General features: G+C 38.0%; 3 protein-coding genes across 3 annotated transcripts; all 3 read left to right on the top strand.

Moving 5' to 3' along the window:
• The first annotated feature begins 3,437 nt into the window (after positions 1-3,437).
• Positions 3,438-7,620, top strand: LOC129419276 (extracellular calcium-sensing receptor-like). Its single transcript, XM_055174365.2, has 6 exons — positions 3,438-3,833; positions 4,071-4,359; positions 4,441-5,196; positions 5,369-5,596; positions 6,446-6,569; positions 6,701-7,620. The coding sequence occupies exons 1-6, from the start codon at positions 3,628-3,630 to the stop codon at positions 7,618-7,620; spliced, it is 2,523 nt and encodes an 840-aa protein (XP_055030340.2). The 5' UTR covers positions 3,438-3,627.
• Positions 7,621-9,027: 1,407 nt separating this feature from the next.
• LOC129419275 (extracellular calcium-sensing receptor-like) lies at positions 9,028-12,818 on the top strand. Its single transcript, XM_073853462.1, has 6 exons — positions 9,028-9,233; positions 9,654-9,942; positions 10,029-10,772; positions 10,891-11,118; positions 11,629-11,752; positions 11,905-12,818. Exons 1-6 carry the CDS (start codon positions 9,028-9,030, stop codon positions 12,816-12,818), a joined length of 2,505 nt encoding a protein of 834 aa, XP_073709563.1.
• Positions 12,819-15,574: 2,756 nt separating this feature from the next.
• Positions 15,575-19,778, top strand: LOC129419274 (extracellular calcium-sensing receptor-like). Its single transcript, XM_073853463.1, has 6 exons — positions 15,575-15,884; positions 16,078-16,366; positions 16,442-17,191; positions 17,295-17,522; positions 17,801-17,924; positions 18,078-19,778. The coding sequence occupies exons 1-6, from the start codon at positions 15,622-15,624 to the stop codon at positions 18,989-18,991; spliced, it is 2,568 nt and encodes an 855-aa protein (XP_073709564.1). The 5' UTR covers positions 15,575-15,621; the 3' UTR covers positions 18,992-19,778.
• Positions 19,779-19,806: the final 28 nt, after the last annotated feature.

Consider the following 19,806-nt stretch of genomic DNA (forward strand, 5'->3'; position numbering starts at 1 on the left):
ACATACATGATGTGAAACAACACGTATTCCCACATAAAACAATGCTGCCCTGGTCCTGCCCTCCGGATAATAACCAAGATCAGGCAAGACCATGACAGCCACAAAACACTGGGAACACGTGTCACACAGATATGATGTGAACACACGTGTTCCCACGTACACACACTGCTGCCCTGACCTTGCCCACAGAACATAGACCTGAACCTATACTAAGGTCTGGCAAGATCACGACAGCAACAAGACACCGGGAACATGTGGAAGCCACACACAGAATGTGATCCCACATGTCCCCACACCGAACATGATACTGCCACGGTCCTGTCAGATGCACTCAGACCTACATCTAGCACGGATGTCCGACAGGACCGTGACAGTAAGAAGTATTATCATTACCGGTATCCTTACCATTGGCTGGTCTAAAGTTGATTTATTACAGGTGTAAGCTGTGTTTATTGGTTGGAAAGGAGAGCCACACTCGCTTACCAACCTTTGTCTGCCTGAAAGAGCTGTCATTACCAGTATTCTCACTATCACCTGATCTAAACGTTGATTCATTACAGGCGTAAGCTGTCCCCTCCTTGCTGTGTCATTAACTGTATCCTTACCATTAACTGGTCTAAAGTTGATCTATTACAGGCGTAAGCTGTCTCCCTTTTGCTGTGTCTAGTTGTTTGGAAGGAGAGCCATACTCGTCTTCTCACCTTTGTCTGCCCAAAGGAAGTGTCATTACCTGCATTCTCACTATCACCTGATCTAAACGTTGATCCATTACAGGTGTAAGCTGATCCACTGGAAACATGAGTTGTCCCTCTCTTGCTGATCTCTCTGTTGGGAAAGAGACTCATACATATCTCTGTTGGAACTGACTGGATGGCCTTCTACATATTTACCCTTGTTTGGTTTGGAGTCTATCCACTGAAAACGTGAGTTGTCTCTCTCTTGCTGATCTCTGTTGGGAAAGAGCCTCATACTTACCTCTGTTGGAACTGACTGGATGGCTTTGCTTGGTTTGGAGTCGATCCACTTGAAACGTGAGTTGTCCCTCCCTTGCTGATCTTTCTGTTGGTAAAGAGCCTCATACCTACCTCTATCATAGATAAAGAGCTGCCCCCCCCCCCCCCCCCTTACTCGCTGTTCTATCTGGCTGGAAGGAGAGACATACAGGTACCCGTCTACTTACCTTTATCTGCCTGCATGAAGTGTCCTCAACTGAGTTGTTGGCTCTTTTGTTGAGTGGCTCCAAAGGAAGGCTTCCCGGCCCTATCCCTACCTCATTCGACACACCTTGGCTCGAGAAGTGACCTGTCAGGGTGCTGAAGAGGAGAAATCAATGTAAAGGATTTTATTTAGAAAACATTGCTTTTAACTAAATAAAGATGAGTTTTGTACTTTTAATTACTTGTTTGTCTGGTCTTTGTGTACTCTGGGAACTTCTCAAGGTGGTGCAGGAGCTAGGAGCAGGATATAAGGTGTTGGTTGTCTGCCCCGACCTGTGACATATTGAGTGCTGTAGATGCTCATACTTTTCAAGTTCATACTTTTTAGTTGGCCAAGATTTCTAAAAATCCTTTCGTTGTATTGGTTTTAAGCAATATTCCAATTTTCTGAGATACTAAATTTGGGATTTTCCTTAGTTGTCAGTAATAATCATCAAAATTAAAAGAAATAAACATTTGAAATATATCAGTATGTGTGTAATGAATGAATATAATATACAAGTTTCACTTTTTGAATGGAATTAGTGGAATAAATCTACTTTTTGATGATATTCTAATTATATGACCAGTACCTGTATACACTCACCTAAAGGCTTATTAGAACCTGTTCAACTTCTCATTGATGCAATTATCTTATCAACCAATTACATGGCAGTTCAATGCATTTAGGGGTGTGGTACTGATCAAGACAATCTCCTGAACTCCAAACTGAATGTCAGAATGGGAAAGAAAGGTGATTTAAGCAATTTTGAGCGTGGCATGGTTGTTGGTGCCAGACGGGTATTTCACAATCTGCTCAGTTACTTGGATTTTCACACACAACCATTTCTAGGGTTTACAAAGAATGGTGTGAAAAGGGAAAAACATCCAGTATGCGGAAGTCCTGTGGGCGAAAATTCCTTGTTGATGCTAGAGATCAGAGGAGAATGGGCTGACTGAATGAAGCTGATAGAAGAGCAACTTTGACTGAAATAACCACTCATTACAACCGAGGTATGTAGCAAAGCATTTTTAAAGCCACATCATGCACAACCTTGAGGTGGATGGGCTACAACAGCAGAAGACCCCACCGGTTACCACTCATCTCCACTAAAAATAGGAAAAAGAGGCTACAAATTGCATGAGCTCACCAAAATTGGACAGTTGAAGACTGGAAAAATGTTGCCTGGTCTGATGAGTCTCGATTTCTGTTGAAACATTCAGATGGTAGAGTCAGAATTTGGCGTAAACAGAATGAGAACATGGATTCATTATGCCTTGTTACCACTGTGCAGGCTGCTGGTGGTGGGGGGGATGTTTTCTTGGCACACGTTTGGCTCCTTAGTGCCAATAGGCCATTGTTTAAATGCCACGGCCTACCTGAGCATTGTTTCTGAACATGTCCATCCCTTTATGACACCATGTACCCATCCTCTGATGGCTACTTCCAGCAGGATAATGCACCATGTCACAAAACTTGAATAATTTCAAATTGGTTTCTTGAACATGACAATGAGTTTACTGTACTAAAATGACCACCACAGTCACCAGATCTCAACCCAATAGAGCATCTTTGGGATGTGGTGGAATGGGAGCTTCGTGCCCTGAATGTGCATCCCACAAATCTCCATCAACTGCAAGATGCTATCAATATGGGCCAACATTTCTAAAGAATGCTCTCAACACCTTGTTTAAATCATTGCCATGTAGAATTAAGGCAGTTCTGAAGGCGAAAGTGGGTCAAACATAGTATTAGTACGGTGTTCCTAATAATCCTTTAGGTGAGTGTATATATGAAATATGTCACAACACAGGACTGTTTAGCTGGTAAGTTTAGCATATAGTACAAACTAAAACGATTATATATACTGTATACAGAGGTTAAGGAAGGGTCAGAACTCAGTGACCACATTTGGCCTTTTATATAGTAGTACACTTTTTAATAAATAACCTGATAAGATATAGTGGTAATAATGTTGGCAAGTAAAAATAATGTACTGTTTCTACTGTAACATAAAACAACAGGTACATTATACAGATAAATCAAGTGGCTTTTATGCAATTCATAAACATAAAACAGATATTAAGATAAATATAGATTCCATACAGTAGCATAATTATTTATTAATTATGACCTTTCAAACACAAACAAAATAGCAACCAAATTGTAATCACAGTGTAAACTGATTTATTAAGGTTATTTTAAATGTAATTTAAATTTGCATTATTCTAAGTTTGACAATTTACAATACAGTTATATGCTAGTATGAAAAAAAAAACAGACTAACTCTTGCTTCTGCCTCATGCCCTGCCCTATGATGTCACAGGCTATGTTAGCAACAATTCATCCATAACAATTATGTCTATAAAAGTGCACACACTATATCAGGTCTACTGCAATTGGTAGCTGGATGTAAATTCTGTCTTTGGGATGCTTATCTTTCTGTACACACTGCTTATCCATCACCTTCATGCAAAGGCGGAAAACACACTTTGTCAAATGATAGGAGATCCTAAATACCCGCTGCTGTCTAAGGATGGAGACATAACTATTGGAGCACTTTTTTCAATTCACAGTAAAGAAATATTACCTTCGTTTGAATTTACACAAAAACCCCAGCTTATATCATGCTCCAGGTTTGTTATATTGAAAATATTTGAGAAATATTAGAAGAGAGTATATGTATACAAAGTGGTGTGGGTTTTTTCTTTCTTTTTTTTTAAGAAACTACATTGCTGTTATACATAAATAATCCTTTTACTAACTACCGAATAATTAGAAAAAGCACAAATGCAATTATCCTGTTCTTTTACATAGTATTTATTTGATTGTTTATTAATTAATATTCAGCTTGTTGATTTAATGTTTCACAGTGTGAATTTAAGAGATTTTCGGATTGCACAGACTATGACCTTTGCAATCGAGGAGATTAACAGAAGTGAAACTTTACTTCCAAATGTTTCTATTGGCTATAGAATATATGACAGCTGTGGTGCAAGACTGTCTACTATGGGTGCAATTACGACATTAATGAATGGTCAGGAGTTTGCAGCAGGAGACAGATGTAATGGACAACCTCCTATACATGTTATTATAGGGGAAACAGAGTCTACCAACACAATGATTGTGTCCAGAACCACGGGACCTTTCAAAATTCCAGTGGTAAGAGGTAATGACATCAAATATTTAATATAAATCCCAGACTGATGACTCTTTCATTCTTTCCTGTGCTTTGTGTTTCAGATAAGTCACTCATCCTCATGTGAGTGTCTTGGTAACAGGAAAGATTTCCCCTCTTTCTTCAGGACTATTGGTAGTGATTATTACTACAGTGAAGCACTTGCACTCTTGGTCAAGCAGTTAGGCTGGTCTTGGATTGGAACTGTCAACAGTGACAATGATTATGGGAACTTTGGGATGGCCAAATTTTTAAAAACAGCCCAGGAAGAGGGGATTTGTGTAGAGTACTCTGTGAAATACTATCGAACAGAGCCTGAAAAACTCAAAAAAGCAGTAGAGGTTATAAAAAAGGGGACTGCAAAAGTGATTGTTGCATATATTTCATTTCTTGATATGGGATTACTGATTGAGCAGTTAAGCATTCAGAACATTACAGGCCTTCAAATAATTGGTTCAGAAGCTTGGATAACGGCAAAGGATTACATCAATCCAAACAGTTTTCGTGTACTGGGAGGGTCACTGGGGTTTGCAGTAAGAAAAATCTATATTGAAGGACTTGCAGATTATGTTTTAAAAGCATTTTGGGACACAGCTTTTCCATGCTCAGGAAGAGTTGACAATTCATCTCAATATGCATTGAGTTGCAGCAAATATCAGCATCTACTCGTGCTGAAAAATTACAATGAAGATGTGCCTGACCAAAGATATGCAAGTAATGTTTACAAAGCAGTGTATGCTGTGGCTCATGCACTACACAGTCTGCTGAAGTGCAAAGAACAAGAAGGTTGTGAAAAAGGTCTAACATTAAAACCACAACAGGTAAAACAATTAATAGAAGAGAGACACAGATATAAAATATGTTTTCTCTATGTAAAGCACTTTGAATTACCTCTGTGTAAATGTGCCATGCACAAAAAACACAGATCCAGTAAATAGATGTTAAATATCTCAACTTGCCTAATAATAATGTTCATATCTGTCTTTTCACTAGGTGGTTGAGGCTTTAAAAATAGTAAATTTCACAGTAAAATTTGGAGATCGTGTGTGGTTTGACAGGTTTGGAGGTATAGTGCCCCTGTATGAAATTGTAAACTGGCAAAAAGACTCAAATGGTTCAGGACAGTTTAAACCAGTGGGTTACTATGATGCCTCATTGTCCCCTGACCAGCGCTTTGTACTTAACACTAAAAACATAATCTGGGCTGGAGGACAGCTGGAGGTAAATGTCCTTAAATAATCTGTTTATTTAAACTAAAAGAATGCAAAATGTAACCAAGACTAAGTTAGTGATTGCATTGTTTTATACTTAAATGATAATTTGGTTTATTATAGTTTACTATTATGTAAATTTTCACCAAACATCTGACCACTATTCATTTGAATAACCTGTTTTATTTGTTTAAACTGGGAGAAAAATCTCACCGGGTTAAAGCGTTCGACTTACAGTATACAGTATATACTTAAAGTAAAAAAGGATTATTTTTAAGTGTAAAATTTTATAAACCTTTTTTTATTCAGACAAGAACATGTAATTTCCACACACAAAACCATAATTGATTTGAAAGATGCTAATGTGGCATGAATTTTTATAAACAAATACTTTCATGAAGTTAAGATTACAATTAACAGATAACAGTTCTGTCATGGTATCTCTCTCCAATATTTTTGTCTAAGTAAAATCTTTATTTAGCTTTAAGATCAAACAGCCCAAATAACAAAGGTTTAAAAAAACATATGAACAGTTTCGTTGCAAAACGAGATAAATCCATTTTTTAACATTTTTGTCAAAACATGTTTAATATTATGTTATCATGTTATTATTTTGTTTTATGGTGCTACTTAGCTGTATTTGTTAAGTTATGAAGGTTTAAATCGAAACAAACCAACTGCAGTTGAATTGAAATTAATTGGAATGCACAACCAAAAAAACGAGATTTCTGAACAATTAAAAAACGATGGTTATCTCGTTTTGCAACGAAACTCTTCATTTTTAAAATTAAATGAAATCCAAATGACTGCTTACCTGAAGGTTAATTTTTTTAATCTTTAATTAAAAATTTTCCCTTAGAAACCAAAGTCTGTGTGCAGTGAGAGTTGTCATCCAGGCACTAGGAAGGCTGTACAGAAAGGAAGACCTGTCTGCTGTTATGACTGTATTACATGTGCAGATGGAGAAATCAGTAATGAGACAGGTAAACGTCTGCTCATATTAAAATCCCAAACACAACAGTGTTTCCTTATACTGTATATAATGCAGTTTGTTATTAAAGAAGATTAAAGAGACATTCATTTCTAACTACAGTGATCACAACTTCCTTTCCAGATTCAAATAACTGCCAGCAGTGTCCAGGGGAATACTGGTCTAATACTGAGAACACTGAATGTGTGTTAAAGGCTGTAGAGTTTCTGTCATTCACAGAAGTTATGGGTATAGTGTTAGTTTTTTTCTCTCTGTTTGGAGTAGGAATAACTGTACTGGTGGCCATCCTGTTTTACAGTAAGAAGGACACTCCCATAGTAAAAGCCAACAACTCAGAGCTGAGCTTCCTGTTGCTCTTCTCATTGTCTTTGTGTTTTCTCTGTTCACTTACTTTCATTGGTCGCCCCACTGAGTGGTCCTGTATGTTGCGTCACACAGCGTTTGGGATCACTTTTGTTCTTTGTATCTCCTGTGTTCTGGGGAAAACAATAGTGGTGTTAATGGCATTCAAGGCCACACTTCCAGGAAGTAATGTCATGAAATGGTTTGGGCCTGTACAACAGAGACTCAGTGTTCTTGTTTTTACACTTATACAAGTTCTTATCTGTGTGCTTTGGCTAACAATATCTCCTCCTTTTCCCTATAAAAATATGAAACATTATAAGGAGAAAATCATTCTTGAATGCAGTCTGGGTTCTACTATAGGTTTCTGGGCTGTGTTGGGTTATATTGGCCTACTGGCTGTCTTGTGCTTCCTTCTGGCTTTTCTGGCTCGGACGCTGCCTGATAATTTTAATGAAGCTAAATTCATCACATTCAGTATTCTCATATTCTGTGCTGTATGGATCACATTCATCCCATCATATGTCAGCTCTCCTGGAAAATTTACTGTAGCTGTGGAGATTTTTGCTATTTTAGCATCAAGCTTTGGTTTACTATTCTGCATATTTGTACCTAAATGTTATGTCATTGTGTTTAAGCCTGAGAAAAATACTAAACAACATTTGTTGGGAAAACACAAACTAAATCTTACTGAGAAATAAAATAACAAGGAAATAGTGTGGTTGTTATTATATGTGCACATATACAATAAAAACAATAAACAGCATAGAGTGAGTCTATGTGTTGGTTGTATTTCATTAACTAAAAGAGGTATCATGATAATTGACTAGTGTATAAGGAATCATAAATACTGTTAATACTAATACTATTTAAGATAATGAAAGAATCATTCTACGAAACGTGTATCAAGTGTAACAGGGTGGTTGGTTTGAGCCCTGCCTAACAAGAAAAAAGCAACAAACAATGTACTTTAATAATACATTACATTTATATAGTGCTTTTCTGCAGACCGTCTAATCTGAAAGACGGTGCTTTTTTTGACAGTATAGTGTCCCCACCACTATATTAGGGTGTTAGGACCCACACAGACCACAGGGTGAGCACACCCTGCTGGTCTAACTAACAACTCTACCAGCATCAACCTGGCTTCCCCAGGTGGTCTCCCATCCAAGTACTGGGCAGGCTCAACCCTGCTTAGCTTCAATGGACAAGCTGTCTTGGGCTACAGGGTGATATGGCATGCCTACTTTTGTTTTGGGTGGCTACAAGGCTCCAATGTCACTTCCAATTAGTGATGTAATTTTAAGCAGCAGTACATTATTTATAGATAAAAGTTATTGTGACCGGGTGGAAAGTCAAACTAAGGGACACAATCACACATTATTTAAACAGAAACACATATAATCCTAAAAAAATGTCTATTTTGTCATATTTTTAGATGCAAATGTCACCAAACACATATTTTGACACGACAAGCCACACACATGACAGGCGACATACATGTTTTGATGAGCTTTGAATTCGTGCCTCCCCAGAAGAGAAGTCACCGCAAGCCACTGAATTACCTATAATAAACCAAAAACAAGGAAGACAGTAAACAAACAAAAGGAACACAATGGCAAAACAGAATATAGACTAAATGAATTATGAACAACACAAAGGTGTATCTCTACAAACTTGGTATTGTTTCCAGATGCATGCTCTGAATGTACCTCCAAAATATGGAGCTGGTGTCATCTAGTGGTCAAAATTTTCATAACAAAATCACATCTATACCTCAGAAGTATTTGGGTCAATGACATATAAGGATTTTTATCAGGCCAATTCTACAATACAACAAATAATATTTGTTGCACTTGCTTAAACATTAAGAATGTTGTGTAGACATAAATCTAAACATAAATAGAATTTTTAATACTTTCAGTTTGATAATTTACAATTGTCTATATAAATAAATCAGACTCTCACTCTAGCTTGTTCTGCCTCATGCCCTACCCTGTGAGGTCATTGCCTACGTTAGCAACAATTCACCCATAACAATTGTGTCTATAAAAGTGCAGGATCAGGTCTACTGCATTTTGTAGCTGAATTTAAACTCAGTCTTTGGGATGCTTATCTTTCTGTACACACTGCTTTTCCATCACCTTCATTTAAAGGTGGAAAACACACTTTGCCGAATGATGGGAGACCCTAAATATCCGCTGCTGTCAAAGAATGGAGACATAATTATTGGAGGACTTTTTGCAATTCATAGCAGAGAAACTTTACCTTCATTTGAATTTATACAAAAACCACAGCTTTTGTCATGTTCTAGGTTTGTTATATTGACAATTTTGAGAGGCAATAGAGCAGATACTGTAACTATTACAAATGTCACATTTCAGACCTCAACTCAAAATGTTCAAGTGAATGGTAACATAAAAATTGTTCAATTAGCACATCTGTTGATTATCATATGTGACAACATTATTTTCCCTTAAATTTACTTTTTATGTGCCAAATGAAAAAATTAGATGCAACTAAAAAAGTCACTAAAGAATTTTATGTGAGGTCTGAATTTTAAAAAATGTATAAATTAATTTATTATCCTAGCATAACATCTGGAATATATGAGGTTTGGATTGTGAAAACGTTAAAAAGCATAAATGGGCACATTTTGTACTTTTTCACATTATGTATTTTTATTCATTAAGTTTCTACTGTATATATACCTTACTGGTTTTATGTTTCACAGTGTGAATCTAAGAGATTTTCGGATTGCGCAAACTATGATTTTTGCCATTGAGGAGATTAATCGAAGTGAAACATTGCTCCCAAACATTTCGATTGGCTATAAAATCTATGATAGCTGTGGATCGAGACTGTCCTCTATGAGTGCAATTATTGCATTGATGAATGGTCCAGAGTTTGCAACAGAAGACAGCTCATATGGACAGTCTCCTATACATGCTATTATAGGGGAAACAGAGTCTGCCACCACAGTTATTCTGACCAGAACTACAGGACCTTTCAAAATTCCAGTGGTAAGAGACAATAACAGTAAATGTTTGACACAAATAACACACTTATGATATGACTGTTTTACTATTCTCTGTGCTTTCTTTTTCAGATTAGTTACTCTGCATCATGTGAGTGTCTCAGTAACAGGAAAAATTTTCCTACTTTCTTCAGGACCGTTGCTAGTGATTATCACCAGAGCAGAGCACTTGCATACATAGTCAAACACTTTGGCTGGACTTGGGTTGGAGCTGTGAACAGTGACAATGATTACGGGAATAATGGAATGGCCATATTTCTGAATACAGCACATGAGGAGGGGATTTGTGTAGAGTACACTGTCAAATTTTACAGAACAGAGCCTGAAAAACTCCAAAAAGTGGTAAACATCATAAAACAAAGCACTGCAAAAGTCATTGTGGTATTTATTTCACTTATTGAGATGGGTTTGCTAACTGAGCAGCTAAGTATGCAGAACATTACAGGCCTCCAAATGATATCTGGTGAGGGATGGATAACTGCAAAGAGTTTGATTACACCAAACAACTTTCGTGTGCTGGGAGGATCACTGGGGTTTGCATTTAAAAAAAACAATATTGAAGGTTTTTCAGATTATGTTATAAAAGCATTCTGGGACACAGCTTTTCCATGCTCACGTGGAGATCAAGCTGATTTAAATTGCAGCAGATATCAGGATCTACTTGTACTAAAGAATTATAATGAAGATGTGCCTGAACAAAGATATACAAGCAAAGCTTACAAATCAGTGTATGCTGTGGCTTATGCACTACATAGTCTACTGAAGTGCAAGGAAAAAGAAGGTTGTGAGAAAGGCCTAACAATACAACCACAGCAGGTAAAACTATTTAAAGTAAAAAGGACAAACTGTATAGCATCCTCTTTAGATACAGACAGATGTGTTAAATATGTTACTTTACCTTACTGATAATGTTCCAATACTATCTTTCCAATAGGTTGTTGAGGCATTAAAATTTGTGAATTTCACAGTAAAGTTTGGAGATCAGGTGTGGTTTGACAGCACTGGGGGTGCTGTTCCCCAGTATGAAGTTGTAAACTGGCAGTTGGACTCTGATGGGTCAATTCAGTTTAAACCAGTGGGGTATTATGATGCCGCTCTGCCTTCTCACCAACGGTTTTTGCTTGACACTAAAAGCATAATCTGGGCTGGAGGACAACTAGAGGTAAATAGCAATAACCTGTTTGATTTCTTTAAAGTGGATGTAATGCAAAACAAAGTACGCAAAGTATTGTACATTGACCTACACAAAAGGTGCCCTTCATCAACTGCTCAATCTTCTGCACCTACAGTTCAAATAAGAACATTTGATTTCTACACACAAAGCAACATCTGGTTTGAAAGAAGCTAATATGAGATCTCTAAAAACAGTATATTTTCTTTTCTCAGAGATTAAATTTTGAGAATGACATCATGTCATCTGCACTATATTTACTGGGCAATGCAAAGTGGCAAAGAGGTTTAAACAAGCACATGAAAGAAACAAAAGATGGCAAATCTGTTTAGAGGAAAAACACAGTACTACAGATTAGCAAATAGTGAACCATTTATTTATTTACAGTAACATTTTTTAGTTTATATTATTATAAAAAATATTTTTTGTTATTGTTGTTGCTCAAAATACATTTGTATAAATAAATACACTGTATAAATAATTTTTTTTATTTAAATGTAGAAGCCAAGGTCTGTGTGCAGTGAGAGTTGTCCTCCAGGCACAAGAAAGGCAGCACAGAAAGGAAGACCTGTCTGCTGTTATGACTGTATTACATGTGCAGATGGAGAAATCAGTAATGAGACAGGTAAACGTCAGACAAAATCAAGCTTCCAAACACAATGGGTTAACTGCTCTATTTGTGTTCTCCTCCTGCTGTTTAAGATGCAGTTTGTTATCAAAGGAGTTCAGAAATAATTTATGTTTCTTTCTAACTCGTGGTTGCAACTTCCTTTCCAGATTCAAATAACTGCCAGCAGTGTCCAGGGGAATACTGGTCTAATACTGAGAACACTGAATGTGTGTTAAAGGCTGTAGAATTTCTGTCATTCACAGAAGTTATGGGTATAGTGTTAGTCTTTTTCTCTCTGTTTGGAGTAGGAATAACTGTACTGGTGGCCATCCTGTTTTACAGTAAGAAGGACACTCCCATAGTAAAAGCCAACAACTCTGAGCTGAGCTTTCTGTTGCTCTTCTCATTGACTCTTTGTTTTCTCTGTTCACTTACTTTCATTGGTCTCCCCACTAAGTGGTCCTGTATGTTGCGTCACACAGCGTTTGGGATCACATTTGTCCTCTGTATCTCCTGTGTTCTGGGGAAAACAATAGTGGTGTTAATGGCATTCAAGGCCACACTTCCAGGAAGTAATGTCATGAAATGGTTTGGGCCTGCACAACAGAGACTCAGTGTTTTTGCTTTTACACTTATACAAGTTCTTATCTGTGTGCTTTGGCTAACAATATCTCCTCCTTTTCCCAATAAAAATACAAAATACTATAAGGAGAAGATTATTCTTGAATGCAGTCTGGGTTCTACTGTTGGTTTCTGGGCTGTGTTGGGTTATATTGGTCTTCTGGCCGTCTTGTGCTTCATTTTGGCTTTTCTGGCTCGGACGCTGCCTGATAACTTCAATGAGGCTAAATTCATCACATTCAGTATGCTCATATTCTGTGCTGTATGGATCACATTTATTCCAGCTTATGTCAGTTCACCTGGAAAATTTACTGTAGCTGTGGAGATTTTTGCCATTTTAGCATCAAGCTTTGGTTTACTTTTCTGCATTTTTGTACCTAAATGTTACATTATCCTGTTTAAGCCTGAACAAAATACAAAACAACATATGATGGGAAAAACACAAACTAAGTCCTACTGAAAAATTAAATAAATTTGCTATATTAACATTGTAGTGGTTTATATTGTTTGTTTACAGGCAAAATAAGGAAAAGGAGCAAAAAACTGACAGTGGTCAAGGTCATAGTCAATTTATTTATAGAGCACATTTGAAAACAAACCATTTATGCACTGTATATACAGTATGTGCTGTAAATATGCCAGACAAATAGGATAGATGATAATAGAAAGAAAAAGAGAATATTAAGATTCATGTATAGAGTTGGAGGCTCTTCCTACTTCCTCTTTGAAATGGCAATTATCAAATTTTTTTAAGCCCATCCATTATCAGAAAAAGAAAAAAAGTGCTCTTAATCTCAGCTCCATACCTGAGCAGAAATGTTGCTGATTGATAAAATGCAAATTAATTTTTAACTTTTATGAAATTATTTTTTTCTGGATTTTATTGTTATTCTGTCTATCACTGTTCAAATAAACCTACCATTAACATTTTTAGACTGATCTTTTCTTTGTCAGTGGGCAAATAAATCAGCAGGGGATCCAAAAAAAATAATTCAAACTCAATGAAACAGTGCTCAACTCCAATGAAAAAGAATGTATGTAATTGTATAGATGAGGCAAGGCAAGACTAGGTGGTGGATCCAACTGCAGTGTTGATTTTATTAATAAATAAAAAAAGTACACAAACCAAGACTAGGAACAAGAAGACGTGATATCAAACAAACATTAACATGAAACATTAGAAACGATTGACAACCAGAAAAAGAACAAACAGGGTATTTAAACTTTACAAGAACCAAACACGAAGCAGAGACAATAAATGAGACACAGTGCAAACAATGAGGGGTAATGAGTCCACGAATAGGGTTATGGGAAATGTAGTGCATAATGATATATGAATGTCCAAGGGGGTGTGTCCTCTGGTGGAGCAGGAGAGCATTTCAACTGATAAGTAACATAGCCCCCCTCCTAAGGAGCAGCTTCCAGATGCTCCTCTATGAACTCAGCAGGCGGGATGACAGGCAAGGCCCGTGTAGTGGCCAGGGGGCGGAAAGCGGCCAAGCTTGTGTAGTGGCCAAGGATCAGGGAGCCAAAGCGGGGCCGGCAAAGCAAGGAGCCAGGTGCTGGAAACAATGGTGGTGATGGTGGATTAAGGAACCCAGGTGGAACTGAAAACCAGGGCAGTGCCGGTGGCAGCAGGAACCTGGGTAGAAAGAGAAATGGATAGAGAAGTTAAAGAGTTCAGTGGGATCAGTCATCTTAGGCAAGACAAAGTGTTCAAAGAGCTCAGGATACAGGCCTTATAGTCAAGCCAGGAAATTCAGACTCAGTGGCTAAATGAAGTGGCTCGGCCGTGGGGGCGGCCATCTTGTGAAGTGGCTTGGGGATGGTGGCGGCCAACTTGTGAAGTGGCTCTGGAGTGGTGGCGGCCATCTTGGGAAGTGGCTCATGCCAGGTGGCGGCCATAGAGAGTAAAAGAAATGGACACAGCGACCCCATTGGATTCAACGGAGACAAGTTTCGATTAGAAGCACGCACTTCCTGGGTGTCGAGCGTACTGCGCAGACTCAAACTGAGCTTAATGACGTAGATGTCATGTGAGCAACCTGTCTGACAATTGTAAGTCTTCTAATAGCTGTGCCACGGGAAAGCTGAATCACCCACCGAATCTTGCAGAGAAGGCGAGCGTGAACAGGAGCAAATTTTGGTTAGTATTTTGATTAATAATCTCCCTTGACTTTATGCCTTCACGTCCACCCGATTGCCTCATAGTCAGTAAAAGATTGCCTGTGAGCTTCGCTCCCAGTCCATACGGTAATTTCTCTACTGCGCGACAGAAAGTCGCAGGTTATGACGCAATCGTTAGCCTATTTTTACAAAAACTGCTTCTACTGGGCCATAACGTAAGATACATGGTAATGGAGACTTTTATATATTTTTGTGTTTCTTTAGAAATAATTAATGGACAAATGGAGTCTTTAAACGCCTCAGATGTAAAGTTATTCACTGTCAAAGTGATGCCAAAATGAATGGGAGTCAATGGGATGCTAACAGCAGATGGGTGTTCGCTAAGCAATGGCGGTGTCCAGGGAAGCTTCAATAAAATATGAAACCCTGCCCCCCTGGTGGCAGCCAACTTGGGAACTGGTTCAGGTGTGGCAGCCATCTTTGAAACGACATGACATCAAACCTTAGCAATGCATGAGAGCACTCCAACTGACACGTTACAGTAATCCAGTTCCCTGAGTTAGGGAACAAGACACGTTGCATTGTCACATCTCAGTCATGCCTGCACATGCTTCTTTAAAAGTACAGAATAAAACATTGAGTCAATTTGTTGCAATATTTACAAGCTTTTTGCTTTTTTGCTGCTGTCACACTGACCAAACACCTAAGGTTACAAAGCATTGCCATGAAAAGCGAAAGTGTTTTCATGTCAATCAGAGTTGTTTTTTCTAACCAGCACTAGCACTTTTCATAGGGGGCGAGGCACAGCAGCTCATTTGCATTTAAAGGTACACACACAAAACCAGCACGCTTTTCTCTCACCTTTTAATTTACAGTAATAAATTATCTGTGGCGTATTCTGAGCTGAAACTTCACAAGCACATTCTGGGCACATCTGAAAAATTGTAAAAAGAGCCCAAATATGTCCCCTTTAATGATGTTGTTTACAAAGCCATACGATTTTGGCTCTTAAATTTAAGTGACAGGAACATGAAGGCGGAACTGTGACACAATGCAACCTGAAAAAAATAAACATTGCAAACTGGCACATGTCCTGCCCAATGAGGCCATTGGCTACATATAAGCAATGTCTATAAATGGGCAACTTTTTTATCAAGTCAGATGTGTTTGGCAACCAAAGCTCAATGTTGAGGATGCTTATCTTTCTTTGCACACTTCTTATATATTACCAACACGCAAAGGCAGAAAACAATGCTTGTCGATTGATAGAGGACCCCAAAAACCCGCTGCTGTCCAAGGATGGGGACATAACTATTGGGGGGCTTTTTGCAATCAGAAGTATAGAAATATTACCTTCATTTGAGTATAGACAAAAACCTCAGCCTCTGTCATGCTCCAGGTATGTGACTTTAAAATTATTTGACAAACATTTCAGCAAACAATGTATTTAAATTAAGCATTTCTTCTTATATTTTGCAGTTTTTATATAAATTGATTTAGGAAAATAAGTAAGCAAAAATTTAAATTTTCACCTCCATAACCTGTTGATTTATTTAATTTTTATTGTGCCTCCTGGTTTAATGTGTTCACAGTGTGAATCTAAGAGATTTACGGATGGCTCAAATCATGATCTTTGCAATTGAGGAGATTAACAGAAGTGAAAATTTACTTCCAAACATTTCGATTGGCTTTAGAATCTACGATAGCTGTGGATCAAGACTGTCCTCTATGAGTGCAACTATGGCAGTGATGAATGGTCAGGAGTTTACAGCAGGAGACAGATGCAATGGACAGACTCCTATACATGCTGTTATAGGGGAAACAGAGTCCTCTGCCACAGTGATTTTGTCCAGAACTACAGGACCTTTTAAAATTCCAGTGGTAAGAAGCAAAAAGAGTTTGACACAATTAACAGATAAATGACTGTTTCACTAATTTCTATGCTTTCCTTTTCAGATAAGTCACTCAGCCACATGTGAGTGTCTCAGTAATAGGAGAGATTACCCTTCATTCTTCAGGACTATTGCTAGTGATTATCACCAGAGCAGAGCACTTGCATACATAGTCAAACACTTTGGCTGGACTTGGGTTGGAGCTGTGAACAGTGACAATGATTACGGGAATAATGGAATGGCCATATTTCTGAATACAGCACAGGAGGAGGGGATTTGTGTCGAGTACTCATTTTACAGAACAGAGCCTGAAAAACTCCAAAAAGTGGTAAACATCATAAAACACAGCACTGCAAAAGTCATTGTTGCATTTCTTTCACGTGTTGAGATGGTCTATCTGCTTGAGCAGCTAAGTATTCAGAACATTACCGGCCCCCAAATGATTGGTGTAGAGGCATGGATAACAGCAAAGAGTTTGATCACACCAAAGAGTTTTCATGTGCTGGGAGGATCACTGGGGTTTGCAGTGAGAAAAATTGACATTGATGGGTTTTCAGATTATGTTATAAAAGCATTTTGGGACACAGCTTTTCAATGCTCGGAGGGAGATGGAAATTCATCTCAAGATGAAGTAAATTGCAGCAGATACCAAGATTTACTGGTGCTAAAAAAGTATAATGAGGATGTACCTGAGCAAAGATATTCAAGTAATGTCTATAAAGCAGTGTATGCTGTGGCTCATGCACTACACAGTCTGCTAAAGTGCAAAAAACAAAAAGGTTGTGAGAAAGACCTGACAATACAACCACAGCAGGTAAAAAAATATATGCCAGAGTAAGATCAAAAGATTAATGTTATGAATACTTGTTGGGCAACTTGTTAAAATTAATTGGAGAAAATGTCCAATGTTTAACTAGGTGGTTGAAGCTCTGAAAAAAGTCAATTTCACTGTAAAGTTTGGTGATCGTGTGTGGTTTGACAGCACTGGTGCTGCAGTAGCCCAGTATGAAGTTGTGAACTGGCAGCAGGACTCAGATGGATCAATCCAGTTTAAAGCTGTGGGTTACTATGATGCCTCACTGCCTCCTGACCAGCGCTTTGTACTTAACACTAAAAACATAATCTGGGCTGGAGGACAACTGAAGGTAAATGTCAACAACCTTGTCTGTTACAAATATTAAAACCTCCCTTAAAGAATATTAGCATTAGATGTTTAAAGCAAACAAACAAAATTATATTTCAAATGATCTATGCTGAGGAGACAGAGTGTTCATTTTCATTTTATAAAATAATTTTCAAATCATGGCCTTGTATTCATGAAACCTTTCTAATTGATGCTTTAAAGAAACAACGTACTGTCAACAATTTTACCATAATATCTATTTTTGAATAAATTATAGCCATAATGTTATTTTCCATGTAGAAGCCAAAGTCTGTGTGCAGTGAGAGTTGTCCTCCAGGCACTAGGAAGGCTGCACAGAAAGGAAGACCTGTCTGCTGTTATGACTGTATTACATGTGCAGATGGAGAAATCAGTAATGAGACAGGTAAACAGACCATTTCAAAGATCCATAGAAAAATGGGTTGCTGCTCTTTCTGTGTTCTCCTTTTACTGTTTAGGATGCAGTTTCTTTTCAAAGGAGTTCATAAATAAAATACTTTCCCCTTTAATCTCTAACTATAGTGAACTTCCTTTCCAGATTCAAATAACTGCCAGCAGTGTCCAGGGGAATACTGGTCTAATACTGAGAACACTGAATGTGTGTTAAAGACTGTAGAGTTTCTGTCATTCACAGAAGTTATGGGTATAGTGTTAGTCTTTTTCTCTCTGTTTGGAGTAGGAATAACTGTACTGGTGGCCATCCTGTTTTACAGTAAGAAGGACACTCCCATAGTAAAAGCCAACAACTCTGAGCTGAGCTTCCTGTTGCTCTTCTCATTGACTCTTTGTTTTCTCTGTTCACTTACTTTCATTGGTCGCCCCACTGAATGGTCCTGTATGTTGCGTCACACAGCATTTGGGATCACTTTTGTCCTCTGTATCTCCTGTGTTCTGGGGAAAACAATAGTGGTGTTAATGGCATTCAAGGCCACACTTCCAGGAAGTAATGTCATGAAATGGTTTGGGCCTGCACAACAGAGACTCAGTGTTTTTGCTTTTACACTTATACAAGTTCTTATCTGTGTGCTTTGGCTAACAATATCTCCTCCTTTTCCCTATAAAAATATGAAATACTATAATGAGAAGATCATTCTTGAATGCAGTCTGGGTTCTACTGTTGGTTTCTGGGCTGTACTGGGTTATATTGGTCTTCTGGCTGTCTTGTGCTTCATTTTAGCTTTTCTGGCTCGGACGCTGCCTGATAACTTCAATGAAGCTAAATTCATCACATTCAGTATGCTCATATTCTGTGCTGTATGGATCACATTTATTCCAGCTTATGTCAGCTCACCTGGAAAATTTACTGTAGCTGTGGAGATTTTTGCCATTTTAGCATCCAGCTATGGTTTACTATTCTGCATATTTGTACATAAATGTTATCTCATTCTGTTTAAGCCTGAACAAAATACAAAACAACATATGATGGGAAAAACACAAACTAAGTCCTATTAAAAATGAAATAAAAAGGCTGTATTAACATTGCAGTGATTTATATTGTTTGTTTACAGGCAAATATGGGACAGGAGCAAAAAACTGACAGTGGTCAAGGTCATGGTCAATGTATTTATAGAGCATATTTGAAAACAAACAGTTCATGCACTGCATCTATGTGCTGTAAATACACCAGACAAATAGAACAGATAATAAAAGAAAAAGAGAATATTAGATTCATGTTTAGAGTCAGGGTTTCCCTCAGCACTTTGCAGTTCAGGTGGCCCACCTAAGCTGGGAAACCCCATCGCCTTAACTAGGTCATCCAAAAAAAAAAAAAATTTCCTGCAAAAAAATCTGTCAAGTGCATCTCAGAGAATAGCGCGAGTGGGCACGCGCGCCACACGGCCGAAATGAGAAAGACGTGGTACGGGTGGTCACTGTCTGGAGTATAACTAGCCAGTTGATAAAACATCTCGGAGAATGGGGCGGACGCACTTCACACGGCGAGCATGCACGGGTGCCACACGGCCAAAATGAGATAAAGACGTCGTCCGTCATGTCTGGAGGATAGCCAGTTGATAAAACACGTGTCCGTGAGAACTGTAAGTGGACTTATGTTTTGAGTTTATTTAAGCCTGTTATTGTTTTAGTCTATAGTTCTTGCAAATTTAAAGTAAGTTAGCTAGTGATTTTGTTGTTTGAGCCACTTGCTAGCTAGGTTTCACATGCCTGTTAATTAGATATAATTGTTGAGCTCCTTTGCTCACATTATTTATGTGCATTATTTAATTGCTACAGTAGTTACATCCCTTTAAGATCGTGTAATTAATAGT

The sequence above is a fragment of the Misgurnus anguillicaudatus genome, chromosome 15, assembly GCF_027580225.2.
Source record: "Misgurnus anguillicaudatus chromosome 15, ASM2758022v2, whole genome shotgun sequence".
NCBI lineage: Eukaryota > Metazoa > Chordata > Actinopteri > Cypriniformes > Cobitidae > Misgurnus > Misgurnus anguillicaudatus.